The sequence below is a fragment of the Nylanderia fulva genome, unplaced genomic scaffold (assembly GCF_048542155.1).
Source record: "Nylanderia fulva isolate GAGA-0341 unplaced genomic scaffold, ASM4854215v1 Scaffold40, whole genome shotgun sequence".
NCBI classification, from domain to species: domain Eukaryota; kingdom Metazoa; phylum Arthropoda; class Insecta; order Hymenoptera; family Formicidae; genus Nylanderia; species Nylanderia fulva.
Genome location: NW_028190477.1, coordinates 1,030,151 through 1,050,118, shown reverse-complemented (window position 1 = coordinate 1,050,118; position 19,968 = coordinate 1,030,151). Strand labels below are relative to the sequence as shown.

The window sequence follows — 19,968 nt, the reverse complement described above, 5'->3', positions numbered from 1 at the left end:
TCTCTCTGGGTGCATTATAAATTTGTTATCGACGCGACGCTGGCTGCGACAGATTCGAACGGTTGCACTTAATATAACTTCGATTGTGATATAATTCAATATTTCTTATTATAAGATCATATTCATTTTATTAATTCTTATTAATATCCCGTCTTCTCAATTTATTTTATTAACGCTTGATCAATTAAACGCACGGAGATAGGAATTAATATTTAAATCCCATTACGCACACACAAAGCTTTTGTTACCGCGTGTGTCGAATGAATAAATCACGCCGTTACGAAGTATATAAATTAATTAATAGAATATTATTATAGGCTAACGTAAAAGTCCCTTCGCGAAATCCAATAATTTGTCGAGAATCACTGCGCGGATAAGAAGTAAAGCGGCTTACTTCGAACGAAGAGGGGGAGTATTTCTCTAATTATATAGAGCGCGTGCGTGTACACATAAAACGATTCTCGCAATTCGGAGCGTATGTAATCTGGTTAAAGTGTATTCGGCGAATTCCCTCGTGCTGCATCCAACTATTATTCCGGGGGACTACATTTGGTCGACCGAAATCGCACTCATAAGCCATTTCGGAATAGAGAGACGCGCGCGTGTCGCTTTCTCGCGAGCTATAATACGATCCCTCGCGATATAGTCCCGCAAGAACACGAGACTAGTGCCCGTGTGAATTACGTGTGCACGGGTAGAAATATTTCTCAAATTAAATCGCACATGTACGTATATGTACAGATTGTACACTTGATTATTCTCATTTAAGAACCGGATGATGTGATTGTTAGCTGAATAGAACGTGCTTCTTCGTACCTGTTTGTTTTGCAGAATGGCTTCGTGCCGATGGGCGGATGTGGGAGGCTCCCTGATAATCTGCAAAAGAAAGAAATAATTTTTCTGTTCATTTTCGATTTTTTTAGCATATTTAGCATATTTGAAAATACATTTGAAAGAGAGCGGTATAATGAAAATTGCCACACATTTCCATTCTGACACTCGGTAAAGGAGAATGTTAAAATAGTACCGAATTTGAGGACCACATTCGCTACTTTTTTAACATCCTCTTTCGTTCTCCGAGGTGCTCGCCTCGAAATACAATTACATATTTACCGAACCAAGAGAAATATATATTCTGTAGACGTATATTGTATATATATATATATTTAAAATATATAGTTTCCTTGTGTCTCGATTTAACATATTCGCGAAATACTTTCATTCAATCTTTCCAAAGTAATATCGTTAATATCTCTCTCTCTCTCGTGTGTAACCTGTATCTTATATAGCCACCATATATTCCTGTCCAAAGTGGCAGACAGACGATGTGAGATCGCGACATAGATCTCATCTAAAGCGCGAGACGGCGGCATTAGATCGAGATAACTCATCCATCATTATGAAAGGATTAATTCGCGTTTGCGCGATATCCCGTGGGCGTTCGCCGTTAGAATTCGCATCCCAAGAATCGGCCCAAGACGCGTTACGCGTCATGCAAATAAGAGCCGATGCATATCTTATCATTAATGAGCTCCGCCATGCCGCCGTAACACGTAAATTGCGAATTAAGATTTCGAGCGCGTGTAATCCACTAATTTGTGAAATGATCAAACTCTCGTCTACGGTTATGGAAAAGGAAGGAAAGAAACGGGGCTAGGTGATTCGATACGAGCTGGGATTTGGTGGCTCGTTCGTGATTTGGATCGCGGATGATGGAACGACGGGACGCGACCGCGGTTATGGATCCCGGGATCGGGGGTGACCGCGTAAACGTATGCATGAGCCCCGGTAAACTCGTTCCAGATGCCTCTGGGTCCGTGCTCTGCTTAATTCAAGAGGCTATTTCGTCCGCGTGAAATGCGTGACTGCTCACGCCCAGAGCATTAAATCGCGAGGGCACCCTCTGCCGCGCGCATGCGTCGCCAATTAAAAGGGACGTAATGTCATCGACCTTGAGAGAACCCCTTGAAAAGGAACGACCAAGTAGTAATAGTCCCTCTCTCTCTCTCGAACGACAACGGTCGATCAACGTCGCGATATCGAGGAAACGATTGCACGGACGAGTGCGTTATCGCTGAACGTCGAGCAAACATAATCGAAGATGCATCTTGTATAGTTCCACGATACATTGCAGCATGTCCTCTCTGAATATATATTCAATCAAAGATCGATCAGCCCCATTTTCTGTCAAGCAGAATTTTCCACTGAATCGTAAAATGTGGAGAACGTATATTTTATGCGAAAACGAACAATGATGAATCAACAAACTTGTTGATTTATAATGATGAATAATATAAATGCGTAACTGAGAGACCATTCACAAACTTGTAGAAATATTTGCCGTGTATGGTATTATTATATAAAGATATCAATACTACATTTTTTACACGATTTAAAATATCTTTAGTTTCCTTGAGAAAATACGTGTAAATTTTGATTTATTATAACAAGATGAAATATATAATTTTCTTGATACGTATAGGTACTTTTAAAGACTGTTCTTTCTGATAATTTAGCTATGTACATTAATTTACATAGAAATTTAATTCGCCGACAATATGATTAAACAAAAGCAATACTTGAAAACTTATAGAAATAAAAATAAAATTTAAATGAAGTCCGTTATTGTTCTCATTCAAAATGTTTTGAGCTATTCTGCAGCATAATTTTACTCGGGGTCTCGCATTCATGGAGAAAATGCCGGTTACCGTGATGACATTATTCTCCCTGCACTAAACAACAATACTATGGATCGCCATGATGGTACGTTCCTCTCGTTTCATTTTTCGCTTTATTATGCTGCTCGAGTTTCATCATGGCTGATAGTCAGCAGGTAATTATATAGCGAAGACGCATCTTTTAATAAACTTTGAAGGATATTTCAATATTGATGTTGACCTTTTGAATATTTTAGGCATTCGCGCTTTGTCGAACGTATTTCATTTATGATAATATATTAAAAATGCTGCATGTGCTTTCGCGCTCTGAAAGTCTTTGACTGTTTCGTCAGAGATAAAGTATAAATCTGTGTATGCTTTGAAAAATGCGGCATAAAGCTGCATATATTTTAAAAGTATTAAAAATATGAAAGAGCCCAAGAAAAAAAAGGATCACTAAATAATTAAAAAATAAAATTACGTTTTGATCTACTGTCGCATCTGAAATTATTAATTTAACGCGATTACACCTCATACTAAAATTAGCAGCATTCCCTTCCTTTTTTTCGGCCTTTATTCCATTCTTGTCAGACCAAAGAATTCTTCCTCTCGACGAGTCTGCCATTTTCCTCGGCGAGTCTTTGTCCACGTCGCGGACAAAAGGAAAACATAATTCCTTCAACTTGTGTTATTCTTACGACTCCCTGGGCACCGGCATCAAAAAGAAACAACCAGAATTTTCTTTGTTACCTCGTCACTCGTTGTTTCTACCGCGACTATTATCGTCGTTATCGTCTGTAATGATGAGATTTCAGAAATCTCGTCTACGGTACAGATTCTCTCACGCCACGACTATAGTGCTCACTTTGTTATAAACTTATTTTCCAGAAAATGGCACTTCTTGTTCTAGAAATATTTTTTAAAATTTCTCGCTCACAATATAATTGTTATGTAATCTCGCGCTTTTCTTACACTGAATTAGTGAAAGTGTCATTGATTAAAATGGTGATGAGATTTTCCTGATCTTTCGTGAAAACATTTACAATTTACACTCTGTTCCTTTATTTTGCTCATGCTTCATTGATTACCGCAAGATTTCATTGAAAAATCAGCTACTAATTGATTCTCTTCTCAATGAAATTTTATTGTTTATAGCGCTGTATACTTGAAATTGAAATCGCGCTGCTTAATTTGATTAATTATAATATATTTTTCTATATCTTATTTATTATAAATATCTTGCAAAATACAAATTGTATTTTTTAAAATAAAATGATATATACACACGAAGAGAGAGAGAAATACACACGACTTAAATGCCGAGAAATAACTCTCGCTTTCCGATATTTATCTTTAATACGTCTAGTTCGATAGCAGTACATAAGTCGATATTTTCCTTCCTTATCGCGTCCTTTACTTGTAGCATCCTCCTCCCTCACACGCTCGTCTTACTCTACATCACAAGTCTCTGTTTTCTTGTTGCTCTTAATCACGAAATTCGCAAAACCGCTCACGTCAGAGGGTCTCCGGAAGAGTTCTCGCGGCACTCCCAGCACAGTAACTTTCATTTTATTTCCAACACAGTTTCTGGTTTCCTTTGAAAAGCTCAACTTACTTTCACCCTTCTTATCTTTTCTTTTTCTCGATCTGAAAATCAGCTCCGCCGCACGTACTGCTAAAGAGACGGGAGAGGAAGAAGGCAGAAAATGTCAAGGGGAAGTCAAAGGGACATGCTGCAAAGTAAAGCGAAAGGAAATCGATTGAGAATAATGTATTCTCTCGATCTGAAAAGCGTAGCGTATGAGAGCGAATATATTTCAACCGGTAATATTTCGCGAAATATATCTTTCCGTCTATCTTATCTATGCGCCATCTTTTTGAAATGTCTTTTTACATTACGCTGCACGAGAGAAGCGAGAAGAGGAAGGGCCGGACTTGGCGTAGTCTGGCTGGCATTCGCGTTACTTCTCATTAGAAACGTCGACTTTGCTCGAGAAGCTCGATTCAAGCTCGAACGAATTTATATTTCCTTCTTCTTTTTTTTTCTTTGTCTCGTTCTACTATATATATATATATATATATATGTACCACGCCCCTTCCATCGCGAAGATTCTCAATTCTTCAAGCAAATATACGAGAAAACGAAGATTGCGTCGTAAGCAAGAAAAGATAAATGCCTTGAAATCGGCAAAGAATAATTCCCGTTCGACAAAACGTGGCGAGAAACGGATAGATTCCGCGAGGGAATGTGCGCGATATGTTCGAAGGCTCTTTGTACTTATACGAAAATTCCTGAGACGAGAAAACGAGGAAGAGAAAGAAGGAGAGAGACCCCTTTTCGCTCTTGCACCGCTACTTTGTTCATTTCTTCGTCCATGCACCGACGTAGTTTTTGAAATAGTTGGCTTCTAGTTTTCATCCTACCCGTAGCAATTTTGTGCCGGTCTCCAAATTTTAGTGCAGTTGCCGATTTGCTTGCAGAATTTTAAGACGCTATTTTCCCGCGTAATATCTACCTCGGTGGGGCTCATCGAGTTTTCTATACTTTACCGAGGATAGACGGTAAGAAATATCAGAAAGACGCGTAATCATAAGGAATTCTCGCCAATTACACGAGTTCTTCGCTCTTTTGTTGATATTGGCTCGCTCACGCTGGCTCGCCTACGAAATTTTCGAAATTGCTCACTTCGAAAGTTTCTTCTTGTGACCCAATAACTTTTAACGACTTTTATTTTGCGTTTCAAAAGTTCTCGAGCACCTGAATCTCTTCCTTTATTCGCTCTCTTTCGGAGAATCTCTCTCTCTTACGCGTATATAAAGAATATTCCCGAATTGGCGAAAAATGGATAGGGCGATTTTTCTTTTGTAAAATGCATCGTTTTCGATAATAAAACGTACATATCGTGCTATTAATCATTTTTGAAAATACGAGTATGCACGAAGAGAAATTAAGCTTGGAGAGTGTATTTGAAGCTAACTCGTGAGCGCAGATCGATCTCGCATTTTCTTCCACTTCCCTTTTATCCTTTCCCATCATGCACAGACGCAGAAAAATGAACCCTCTCCCCCGTCCTTTTTCCACTTCGCTTACGTCAGATGACAGAATTTTCAAAAATCGATTGCCGCGAGGCGTCCTTTCCCCGGAGAGAGAGAGAGAGAGAGAGAGACCGATGTCGGTAACTTAGCCGACACTTATTTCGTTTTTTGAAGTAGTTTCCGGTTTTCTTTGAAAGCTCCTTCATTTATCGTCTTTATATCTTCGCTCTTCTAGCTCTCGGGCCACATCGCCTTCACTGACTATTCCGCACCTTGCTAGGTAAGGATAAAAAACCTCCAGCCTCGGCTGGAGGATAAAGAGACACGCGGCTACATAAAACGAGAGGAAATTGAGCGAGGATAATGCGAACCCTCGATTCGAAAAGCAGACCAAAGCGTCGGGGAGTTTTCTTGACTTTTCGACGAAGGAGAGCGTAATATATCATCATGGAATATTCTCGCGGTATTTTGCGTATCCGCGAATGTTTCTTTTTCTCTTTCGCGTATTTTATTTATTACGGTAAAAGATTAAAACGGCACATATCCACCCGTATATTTTTTCCTCGTACGAAGAAAGGAAGGGCGCATAAATATTTGAGGTCAAGAATCTTCCCTTTTGTGCGAAATACCATTCGGGTCACTTTGTGATTCATGCCGCGTCCTTTAAAAGGATAAAGGTGAAATGCACGGGCATCGGTAAAATTTAACGTCATTTCCCTCGTTCCTGTCCCAACTTCGTCTTCTTGTCCTCTCTCGCAATGTATTTTAATTCGCTCGTGCGAAAGGAATTTCAGCCGCGTGGTTACTCGCGGAAATACTACTTCTGTTTCACTTGGCGTATAGCGCTTTCACAGTTAGTTACGTTCGCTCGAGCTCTTAAGCGTGCTTTTAGTTTTCTTTGGGCAGATTTCGCGGTATTCTTCGACTTTACCGTATTCTTCTCGAAATTGTATGACGCGCATAGTCTAAATCTCGGAGCGAAGTCACCAAATTGAAATAACTTTGAAAGGAGACTTCTCTTTTTCAATCGCTTCAAATTTTCGAAAACAATGACATTATTATTACATATATATATATTTTGAATTAATATCCTGATGGAATTTAAAATTGTCGTCATGTTCTCTTTGAAATCTCGCTTTAAAATATATACATGATGTCTGACGTAAAGTGTCACCTCGAAAATATACAAGTAGATCTCGTCATTTGGACGCGATTTTTCCTCAGCAAAAATGTCAAGCGATGTCATCATTTTTGCATGTTCCCAATTTTTGCCAACGTGTATCTTTATAATTAAAGTTTGAATTTAAATTTTATTAAAGTAAGCTCTACTTGAAATTAATTGGAGAATGTAGTTTTGTTAATCTTATTTCCACAAGGTTTGGTTTAATAAATAAAATTGTCTCCAAATAACAAGATTTACTTGTATATTTTCGGTGTGACGTCTATTTGAGTAATCTTTTTTCAATGAAATATAATCGAGACGATGAAAGTTAATTTCTATCGTTTCGATTAGGTCCAAGTCCCCCGTCATTCAGAGATATTCGTCGGATTTATTCATCACGGAGTGAAAGAAGAGGGAAGAAATGGGAAACACGCGCGCGATGATAAGCGAAGCGGAAGGGAAGATCGTCCTATAATAACGCATTCCTTTATCCCATTCCGAAAAGAGAGCAAAACCGATCGACAGCGACGGATCTCTCCCTTTCCATTGGACGTGCCGCGATATATCTCCACCCCATAATTCCATCCCTCGGTCCGCGTACGTGTCTGGAAATTAAAGTAACAGGCGGCGATTCGCCGCCGAGTGCAAATTTCGCGTACGTCTGTCGTGCTAATGCTATTAGCGTACGTCGCGAAAAGTTTCGCTCCTCGCGAAAGGCGGGGCTCTAATTCGATTAAAACTCACGCCTCCGACAAAACTGCCGACACTTTTAATATGCCGGTGTATATATAGGTATTTTTTCCAACTTTTTAACAACAATCATGCAAAAACGGAGTACTAGGACACGCAGAGCTACAATAGAGATTTCACGTCGCCAAGATTAAGAAAAATATCTCCTCTTATATTTTTCTCTTCGTACGCGAAACTATATAAATATCCAAAACATATCGCATTTACACGCTCCCGTATATCGACGTGAATATGACATCCCGCGTAGCGGTAATTAAAATACAAGCAGGGGGATTTGAAAGTACAGACGTTTGTGGTATAATTCCAAATGGGGCAAGCGTTAATTATAAAGCGATACGCATATATAATTTGCAGAGAGAGAGAGAGAGAGAGCGAGCGAGCCGGACGGGCGAAACGCATAGAGAGGGCCGGTGTAAATAATGATGTAGTATTATTTACGCTAGTGGTGCGCCGCGACGTGCAGTGGTGTAATTGCGCCGGTCTAATTGCGATTCGCGCCCGAGCAGGACGCTCTCGTACGCGTGCGAAACAAGGATTCGTGCGCTTTTCTTGCGGTTCCACTATACACCTTTTTATTTCTCCCTTTATACTTCTTCGCGTTACGTCTCTTTCGCGTGTCTCGGGACGGAGGCGTCCGCGTGTCGTTCGTAGGGCGATCAGTAACTACCTCGTCGAGAAGATGTCGGGTAATAAAACAATACACGTCGTTGCACTATGATGCACCCTGCGTGCAAGTGCGTGAGAGCCGCCAGCCGTGAAACATAATCGAGTTATCGCGTAAAATGTAATGCCCGACTGTTGCGACCGGACCGTAATTCCCTTTTGGAATCCGCCGAGGACGCATAACGCCGTTTGGATGCGGCGTAAAAAAAAAAAAAAAAAAAAAAAAAAACGGATACACGCGCGATACATTTTCCCATCCAGCGATTTCAACGCTCTCCCACTTTTTCATCATTTAAACACACCGTGATAGCGATATGCAGAATGTTGTTATCGCGGAATTGCGTACGGAAGAAAATGTCGGAAAGGTAACAAAACAACCATTTGTACCGCAGCTCCACGTGTGATGTATTATCCTGGTTCGATGGAGCACTCATAAAATGTGTGCCAGAAAGTTGGTTGTTAGTCCAACGCACGTATACATAACGCAAAATATTTCTCAAAAGCTCGCAGAGTAGTTTGGCGATAGTTTACTCGGGTTGGGTACCACCGGTTTAAAACGCGAGTATAGTGTAGAGCCGGAAAACCGATCTCTCTGTTTATCTGTAATAACGGAAACGCAGCAATTACCGTAAAGCAATCTCTTTTTTTCCTTGTATATATCTATAGCAATTGGAAATTGAACGCATACCTAAAAGTTATCGGTGTGTGCGTTTTCAATCCTTGCACACAAAAATAGTTTATTTGTATCCTATTGACAGTTGCAATTTTACATCGATTTCCCCGAGTTTTCGTGTATTCCCCGCGCGTAGTTCTCGTTTTTACAAAGTTTCCGGCGCATTTATAAATCTACTCCTGTCGAATAGTAACAATCTCGTTGATAGAACGATCATTTATTTAAACGTATACGCGATGCGACCCTCTCTCTTTCCATTTACCCGTTCAATTTTAATTCAAGATAGTTTTCAAACTAAAACTAAACTTTTCATTTTTACACGCATTCGCACATGTGGAATCCCTTTCTCCTTTCCGAAGATAAAAGCTCCCCGTTATTTCGACGGTAGAGTTACAGATCGAACGCAGGAAATGCGAGGAAAGAGAGATAGAGAGAGAGAGAGAGAATCGGAGAACGGCCTTTGAGAATCGATACTTTCGACACCGTTCGAAAAGCGATGCCTTGCGAAACGAGTTACTCCCAGCTCTGAGTTTCTTCGCAAAAATTTCCCAGGTATTGTGTTCCTCGGGTAATTGGGTACTTTCAGCCTTATCCCGAGTCGAGGTTTCTCCCGAAAATAGCGCTTGCCGTCCCAGCGAGAATCCGTTCGAAACTCTCTCTCTCTCTCTCTTTTCTCCCACACCCTGCTCCTTCCCCTTCTGAGAGGAAGGAATGATGAGAGCTCCGACGGTTCGCTTTAACCCCTTTCGCATACGGAAAAAGATGAAGCTGTACGTAACTATATATATATACAACTATATATATCGACGCTGCGAATTCGAGGGAGGGCAAATATTCGATGACAAAGACGATTTTGAATGCGTTTCTCAATATTTATTTTTATACCCCGATCGATAAGCCGGATTTTCGCATATCCTACACTACGACTGCAATCTAAGACGAAAATCCAGACGAATACGAGAAATACGGGATGTTGCTATCTATGTATATATATTGTGCATATAGATTTGTATAGAAATGATACGCGGAACGTGCGATAGAGAAATATACATAGGCACTATGCTCGTGATGCGAAGAACGAACAAATTGATGATAGGTAAAAATAGATTCGAGACGGATGGAATGTTGATGAATTATCCTGTTCTCTCGATCTCGATAGTAATCGCGAGAGGAAACTCTCCCGAATATATTATATATATTTTTCTGTAGACGATTATACTTTTAAATGACTCGTACTCTTTTTAATAATGTAGAGAAAGGCGCGAGAAGGACCTTCCGTGTTCGTTCACCTTGATGTTACCGGAATAATTTAACGCGACCTCCGTTGCGCGCCGTCTCTCGTTATTGACGTGCCACTAACGCGGTAATGGATTCTTACTTAATGATGAGACCCGCTCGGATTTCTGCCAACAACCTATCGAAATGGCGGAATAGTTCGGCATCCCTGTACATCAACCCTCCCCGTATCGAGAGTTTCCATGCTGCCTGATGTTACCTCTAGAACACCTCATTTACGCCGGAAACGTTTAGGATACGTTCGTGCAATTCGATACACTTCTCCCACTATTTCGCGAAGAAAAAAAAAGAACAAAATTGTATCTCGAGTGTAAAACTGTCACTGATTAAAGATGAAATACAGAATTTAATTTCAGAGATTTTAATCAATATCTACTGATCTTTGACGAGAAAACTCACACTTTGTTTTTCCATCTTAGGTCTTTAATTACTTTTATAATAATTATAACAAAATATAATGCTAAATATAATGAAAATTAAAGTTGGAAAATTCTTAATTTGAAATGTCAAATTTCATCAAAATCAATTTTTCTCATAAATAATGTTAGATATATATTTTAAAATATTGACTAAAACAACCGTCATTATTAACTGATTGTAAGATCGTCAATGGCTATCGACTGATTTTTTTTAATGATAATACACTGATTTTATTTTAAAAAAAGCTAAAGCTGTTTATTGTAGATGTTGATAATGTTTTTTGATTACGTTTCTTTTATGTAATAAAAATCAAAGATTTACAGAGATATTTATTAATCAAATCGAAGCTTTTATTAAAACAATATATTATTAAATTTATTATATTATGTTCGTTCTAAGTCTGGTCACACGTTTTAATTTTCTTCAACTTCTACGCTTTAGCTTATCTAAGAAGACTGCTAACTCAAACTCGCTTAACTCTGTCTCAGCAAGATAGCTTTAGTCTTTTTAGTTTAACAGAACTTGAATATCATGTGTCAGGCACAAAAATCCAAGGAATACGCTGCAGTAAAAGCTAATGCTTCTACATTTACTTGAGCTTTGACTACATGCGAGACAGTCTCGATTTAACTTTCGTTTTTCTCTCGTCTTGCGAACATAGATATTTCGTCCAGACGAAACATTGACGTCGCAAAATCCTTTTAAAATATGCTCTCGTTTGGTCGAGACTCCACTTTACAACGTTTCAATTTTCCTCAAATGCATTATCGATAAACGATCATTTATTTTAAGTCAATATTATGCAGATGTATCTTACTAAATAATAGTCGTCTCGAATAAATTAAGTTTCAAATATACTTTATGCACATACGATCCATTTACATATAAAATTAACATGCTTTTTTTCATTTTACCAACTACAATTTATGTTTCATACGATTTAATCAAATAAAATATCTGCGCTATTTATATAGTTTTGTTCATATTTGCATAAAGTGCTTTTTAAATTTTAATGTAACTTTTTGAACAATTTTGTATCCAGTAGACCATTAAAATTATTCAGCGATTGCATATGTACGTGAGTGTGAAAACTTAATAATTAAATTTTGTAATAAACTTCAGATGTATAATTATCGTATTCGGCGCCTATGAACTTTAGCCATGATGTCTCGCTAAAAATATACATCCTTCTGCACCCGTCTGCAGACAGTCCATGGACTGCACAAGGTCATTGCGCTTAGTGTCTGATCTTAGTGTTTGCAGATAAATTTTTATTTTTGATGGGGAAATTAATAAATACATATTACTGTCAATTTTGTAACATCATATCTTCTACATTTTGCACATTACGTCGATTTTTGTAAATTATATTATAGATTCATAGTTTCCAAAATGAGGGAAGATTTTAGATACGGTTTCATTACTTGTACACTTGGTCTCTTTTTCTCTCTCTCTCTTTTCCTCTATACATCAAAAGCAATCGAACGCGACCGATGCAACCAGATGCTTTTCTCGCCGTTCTTATTTCCTAAATATACATGTTGCCTCTTGTTTATGGAGCACCGATGCCTTCTATTCCCGCGGACCGTTTCGCAAACAATATTCGCGGGTTACGCCGCGTCGTCTGAATAAATCATACAGTTGCGACTACTAGCTCCGCCGAGCCGCGCGCCGGAAGGAAATACACGCGTGCACTACGAGCCACATGCCTCCGGCCAAATGAAGAGTTACTTTCGAAATATGGGCTTTCCGATTTGCGACGTTTACCGGAAAACTCGCATGCGAATTCGTCCGGACGCGCGGAGAGTCCGAGTAAAATACTTGTAATATTTCAAAACTGCACTCCGTATTTTTAACGTCAGTCTAATACCGAAGTCCTTACATAAAAGAAAGAATCTTTATTCGAAACATCTTTTCCTAAAATCCAGACAATTTTTCTGAGATATTAATTCGTCACATGTGCATAGATGTGCATAATTTTTCCTTAAATTTGATCCTGCGATGGATTATATATGTACAAATTACCCAGATTAACAAATAATGTCGCGTCTCCTGTACGCGCTCTAGTCGCTTTGGAATTCATTAAGTTTAACAAGCATCGAACGAGGTTACATTTAAGGGAATAATTCCCTCTGACGCGTTTCGTGCCGGCCGCGATTCGGTACCGGTTAATGCAGTAATATTGTAGCCATCGGCTTCTCTTTGTAATCTTAATTGGTTCTTGGCTATCGAACATCTTGATTGCAAGCACATGTTCTTGTTCAACGCTATCGGGGTTACGCGACTCGAATACAGCTAACGAAGGAACGTTCGTTATGCCGGCAGAACAATTTATCGAGAAGCTTAATTTCACTGTGCTCGCTGTGCACATTTGTGTGTATTTGCCATTTACATTGCTGAAATATATTTGTATACATGTATTCGTTAGTCTTCAAATAAGCTATGTACATATATTTTGCTTGCGTTGAACAGGAATTATTTTTGTAATTCTATCAAAAAAACAATTAGGTTTTCTGAAAGCATTTTTAGAGCGTTAGAGATTAATTATATCTGATTTTCACAAAATATTTATGTCAATTTGTTTTTATTTTAATTAAAAAAATAGACTGAAAACAATGACACACACAAAAGCTCAGAGAAATGCAAACAGTTATATAAATATGTTATAAATGTTATATTTTTTTACAAAATCAAAATTATTTTCTTCAAATTATGGAACATAGATTCGAAACATGTGAACATGCAGGTAATGCATTGTTCAGGAAAGATTGATCACTCCCCGATGAATAGAGAGATTTAGAAAAGTTATTTTCTGGAGAGAGAAAGAAAGGAAGAAAGTTAAAACGATAAAAGAATATATTAAAAATATATATTGTGTGTTCAAATAAAGTTTGCTTCTCGTAGAATCAAAATTAATAAATAATTTGACAGTTTGCAAGTCGAAGATTAAATCTTTGTAATACGATTATGTAGAGCTGTATCGAATAATTTAGATAATTTCGCTAAAGTTAAAATCATTATTTTATTTTAATTTTATTCAGGGTTGTTTGAATGTACGCAAATAATCATCTTCAAAATATTCCTCTGTGATTTTAATCAGAGTTGGCAAAACCACATTTTTGGAATAAAGTTCAATGGCAAAAACGAATCATGCTCTTATATTTTGAAACACTCATGAATATGGCAAATTATAAAATTGAAACTACAATTGAACATAAAGAAGAACTGATTAAGGCAGTGAAATTTTTTATGCTTGAAATATACTTTTTCGGGTCTTAGACATTTTAAAGATTTCATCCAAGTTCAACTACCAGATTATGTACTTTAAAAACAGAAAATAGTTTTCTAGAGATTTACCAAGTAAAATTCATGACGAAATAATGAATAAAGCACGAACCGAACCGAAAAGAAAGCTTGTTAATTTAAGATAATTAGAGCGATGTATATAACAACAACAATTATTGTTAACATTTTGTTTGCTGATGAATCGTTTTATTTTTTATCGGCAATTCCGTATATAATGTAAAATCTCCATATTATTGTTTAAAAGTAGCAACAGCAGCCATTAAAGTAACCATTACAAAAGACAAAGGCAACCATTGAAGTAGTTATTACATAATTTAATTTGAAAGAGACTTTATTATAATATCAATTTAATATATTGGTACTTTGTTTTATAAATCATAATAATGTGATTTATTAATTAAAACAAAAATGTCTTTTTACATAAAATTATAAATATATAAACATATTCATATGTTACATATATATATATATATATTAATTGATTTTATATAATTTTTGTCAGTTTATTCTATTGAATAAATCCTGGGACAGTAAAAAAATTTACCATGGCTTTTTCACTCACTGGACTTTTCCGGCCAATCCTGATTTTAATACTCTGTGTAGTTTTAATAAACTCTATGTAGCATTTTCAGTTGAACATCAATATTTACCATTTTATGTTGAAAATAGTTAAAAATCCAAGTTTAAAAATGTATGTATAGCACGAAACGAGAAACTAAGAGAAGAGAGAAGGAAATGTATACTAAAACAATAACGAAAATCGATTTCAATGCCGCGTTTTATACCATTTTCGAATCGATACTTATTACACGGAGATGGTCTCTGAGTAAATCTACTTGAAAGCGATAAAATAACTGACGCATGATCTATCATCGGAGCCATTCTTCTTCTCTCGGTGAAAAACGAGGAGAAAAAAGAGTAGGTATTAAAAAGAAGTTGGCGGGGTGAGACACTTGAAACCATCACTAGCTGGTACAATCGTTACCAGAGTGGCCATCGAGAGGCTGCGATAGCCCGCCGGCATCACCGGTAAACTCGTATCAAAATTAACAGTCGGTGATGATGGTAATATTGCACGCTCTTTGTAACATAATTGGCAATTGGCTACCGCGGATCTTGATTAAGTTGAGCTATTCCCGGTACTACTTGAATGGGCTCTCAATCCAATCGAGTTTCCACAAATTGCGGCCATTGTTAGATTGCATCGGACGAAACGTAACAAATACGCGCCGCGAAAAGTTACTCAAGAGATCTCGATTCTTTGTCCGCGCTTGTTATTTCTATTATTTGATGCAGCGCACGATTTTGACAGAGCGCGGCAGATGTCACGTTCACCGATGATATAACTGACTTTGTTTTCCTGACGCACAACGACGGGCGGCTGAGAGCGGCAAGAATATATTCGTGCTCGAATTTTCGTGATCGATTTTCAAGCGAGAAATTGATAAGCTCGTATAAAACACATTCCAACTATTTTCAACAATGGCAGAAATAACGAGTTGTTAAGCGATGAGGTCAAATAAGCAATGGAAAGTATGAGTGATATTACTCACACTTTCGAAAGAAAATGCAGTTGTTTAACATTATTCTCAATTGGTTCTGGTTTTCGCAACATGCGAAGCGAAGGAGCCGAGCTCTTAGATAGCGCGCGCGCGCCACATCGTCCGTATTTCTCGAGTTCTCTCCTCGAGATTGGATCATTAAAACTTGAAAACTTACTTTATTTGCGCCTCTCATCGACAACCAAAAAGTCAAAATAATTTTCATCGTACTTTCGTCGGATCTCTTCACGTGAACACGTATTACACATTTTCCCATCAAAATTTATATATATATATATATATATATATAACACGTGTTATTACATCTAATTAAACAATGGTTTAATGAAACGCGAGTACTTTAATATTACCATTTAATTTCTCTACTGTTATTTTACTAAAGCGATAAAAATGCAAATGCGAAGAAGCTGAATAGCTAAAATGAAACAAAATGATTCAGGGGAGATATTCCCTCTTTTTCTCCGTCTCGCTCTCTTATACGAACCTGAATACATTAGTCACTCCCTTATCGGTCATGCCTAAAGATTCCATTAGACCTCCCGATTATATTATTAGTTCTCGGGAAGAGGATTTGATCAGAGAATCAGATATGGAAAATTACCGGTCACGACTGGCGCTCGACGGATGATACATAGTCAGTGTCTATTCTCATTCATTCTTCGCATTCCCTGCATTCATATATACACTTGGCTTGGAAATTCCACCGCCGGTCGATAAGTTTCATTTGTGTTACGTCAAGTATCTCGAAAATGCACACCGAGCTTGAAATTTGTATTAACGAAATTGGTATTACTGGGTTTGTCCAACTTTGTCGAGTGCACGAGACCTCTTATCCTTCTCCCACTCTCTCCTCCTACCTATATTCGTAAGCTCCTTTGCATCTATTGTTGACTGGATGCATATGGATGCGATTTCATCTACTTCGCCGTCTATCTGTTTTATTCGATTAAGCAGCAAAGAGCCGGAAGCGTTTTGCTCGCGAGCAAAAACTTCGATAGGCTTGATATGCATCAATGTAGGTGAATCTGATCAGTTTTGTATTCTCTTTCTCCCATCGCTTTCCTCGCTCCCGCGTTATCCGATATACCGATAATCCTACACCGAGCAATACCCGGTCGGTTAGTCAAATCACGATCGCGCAATACGATCGATGCGAAATCGACGTTTTCCTAATAGAAGAATATGCAGAGAAGCGGAGGGAATTAATATCCCGCGATCTCTTTTTGCGCAAAAGTCAATACTTGCGAAATTAAATATTTTACACGTTCATTTCCGTTAATACGCGAGTAATAACGTTACGCATGATTAAGTAAGTTATTGCGACAATGAAAATCACAATTATTCTATAATTATATGAGCGATAAATACAATACGTAATAAATTTTAAATTGCGCGGACATCAAATTTCGGGGTCCCTGATTGTTTAATCAACGCGCTGTTTACGACCGAAAATCATTGTATCAACAACCGGGGAAACTTGTATCACTTAATCTTTCGGGCTGCGGATATATATTGCTCGAGAAAAATTACTTTCTTTACACGTTTAGTCAATATGTCTTCTCGGTCGCACTAATAAAAGGAACAAGACTGTATATGAGTCAGATCTCAATCAACCCTTCGCTCTGTTTCAATCAACTCCTACACGCTGCTGAAATTTGAGGGCAGTCGTCCAAGTCCGACACTTTTGTGTCGTTCTTCTCGTAAGCTTCCCCGATTTATTACGTGACCCGACGTTTCCGTGTCCATAGGGATATGGACCCAGGAAATATCTCCGCTGCGTGCTTTTGGTCAGACGCACTCGTGACATCCACGTTAACTCCATTCTTGTCCCTATTTTATCCTTCTTATCTCACTTTATCCTCCTTTCTTTTATTATTATTTTTTTTGGTTCATACCATTTCATATCTGTTCAAAAAAATATTCACACGTAATTTTTGCAAATCATTTTAAATCGCGAGAAAAGAGTAGTGAAAATTTAACGTTACATTCTTTTGTAATTGTTAAATTTCAATCTCACCGAGGGAAACTGACGAGATATAATTGCATCACGTTGTATAATTACTCCAGTTTAGCAATAATTTTATTATTCGAAGTCGAAATATACATATGTATATATATATATATATATATATATATATATATATATATATATATTAATCGTAATGAGAGAGAATAGGTATATATTACTGCACATTTTGGCGAAATTTAATCATTCAAATAATGTCAAAAAAAAAAGAAAGTTCTTGTTTTATGTAATTTTCTTTTTTTCTCCCATGCGCTCTTTTAAATTTTTCTACTATACACTATGTGCATAGAAGCGCGTATCTTTTCATTAGCGCCGCAATTTCCATGCAGCGTGAATTCGATGGAATAAATTCGACTCGGATTCGCTCGCGGCAAATAAACTCTTAACACGCATCAAAGTCGATCCAATTAACGCAAACTATCGGGGGAAACGACAATTTCTAAGGGAAAAAGAGAAAAAAATATCCCACCCGCGAAACTTTATCCCGCCGGTCTTCGAGCGGCGTGTCCGCTGAACCGTATAAACGCTCGATTGCCGAACTAAAATTCCCGATAAAGTCACGTTCAACCGAAACGGGTCACCCGGTGTAACCCCGAACGCCTGTATTATTTGTCTGTGATATGACGAAAAATTCGTGCAAGGTATTACAAAATCCCCGGCTTTCAATAAAGAATTCGTACATACAATCAAGAGAAATCGCGCGGGAAATGTTTTTTCCACCATTATTTAACCAACAGCGGTTTTAAAAATATATATTGTCGATCGTGGAGAGATATCGAAGAGCTCGAATGGAGATGTAAGTCTTGAGGTAAAAGTGACGTCGAATGCATCGTAATCCGTTTCTCTAACCCCCTTACCAATCGAAAATCAGACGCGAAACGAGTCTCACAACGCCACATACCATTCGATTTATCGCTTCGTATGGATATTGACTTACAAATTTTTCACATATGTCACGTAACGCCATTCGGATTAAAGGTCGGCCGAGGAGACACGCGGACTACGAAATTTCACGTTTCTCCTCTTTACGCTTCGAATCTATTGTATATATTGCAATGATCGAATAGATCGTCAACAGTTTGTTCGTGTTTCTTTTAACGGTGTAAATATTGCAACCAATTTTGTGCAATCTGATAAATATGAATATTATTAAAGAAATAAATTATATTCTTACGTGATCTTTTACATGTATATTTAATGTTTTTTATTTATCTGTTCTATCTGTATTTTAAACATATTTTTTTTTATAATCTTCTCTTTCTCCCTTTATTCTACAGGTATTATTTTATCATTTTCAAAAATTTTAAATAATAACGAATAGCTAAATACGTAAATATTTTTAAAAAACAATCTATTTTATCGAATCATACAGAAATTCACAATCTGTTATTGACAAAAAACAAAACGAGCTTAAATTTCAATCATAACGATTTGCACGAAATAGTTTGAATTAAAATAATGTTTCGTGATGAGCCCCCAGGGCAGTTTATTTTTAATATATTTCTAATACGATACGATGATCGATTATCGTCACCTTGGTTCGTTCCATATTTATTGCGACCTAAGAGAGAAGTTGCTTTTGCCAGCCATCTGTTTGTACAGGTTGTTCGCGAAACTTTAAGCACAGCAGAATGTGGCTCGCAATCAATTCGTCAGCGGTTTGCGATCTGCTGCGCACAAGTGTGCAGCCATATTTCTCTTTATTGCAAGCTTACACGAGGCGCATCGCGTTCTGCGAATTAGATCATTTATAGAGTTGGTTAGAGTTTAGGATGTGATATTAATTTATAAAAAGGAATTTTCACGCGCTTTCTCTCCGGAGATGTTTCTCTCTAGGACAAAATTGACTTTATATTTCGCCCGCGGCGAACACAATCCTTCGTTTTCTAGCAAACTGTCGACCAAATCCGACGATGCACCGTCGACATTCAGAAAATAAATAAAAGATCGCTCGTAACGAACTGATTCACAGGGACGATCTCGCGTTACATATTTATCGAGCTATGCAATTCACCCCGCGATTAATGCAACGCCCATTCGCGCGTAGGTCGATTATCAGTTATTATTAATGGTTATCAATTTGTCAGAGCCACGAACGTGTATGAATACGCGGTCGACTGTCGATATATATACAGAATAACAGAGTGCACGATAACGCTTAACGCCGCAGATGTAACGGATTAAATAATAGATTTGTTCATAGGTCAAGCGCGAATAAAATATTTATCGATATTCCTAGTTAGGATTACGATGTGGATCAATTAATCTACAATCGTACGATAATAATCGCGAGATTAATAAAACGCATTCCGTCTCCGTTCTCGACGATACCAGAGAGAGCAGGAATGAATATAAATCGTCGCGCTTGGATGAGACGGCCGGACACCGACTTACGACTCGGGTCCTAAACGAATATG

The 19,968-nt window shown here is 37.8% G+C and overlaps 1 protein-coding gene and 1 long non-coding RNA gene across 6 annotated transcripts in view; one reads left to right on the top strand and one right to left on the bottom strand.

The window, feature by feature from the left end:
- LOC114936433 (uncharacterized) overlaps positions 1-19,968 on the top strand; it is a 198,234-nt gene that overhangs the window by 88,155 nt on the left and 90,111 nt on the right. The gene's annotated exons all lie outside the window — the stretch shown is intronic.
- Positions 1-19,968, bottom strand: part of LOC114936429 (irregular chiasm C-roughest protein) — a 137,357-nt gene that overhangs the window by 97,029 nt on the left and 20,360 nt on the right. For both annotated transcript variants that reach the window (XM_029309617.2, XM_029309618.2), the window contains exon 2: positions 817-876. In XM_029309617.2, coding sequence (XP_029165450.1) covers positions 817-876 — 60 coding nt within the window. The remainder of the gene's footprint in view (positions 1-816; positions 877-19,968) is intronic.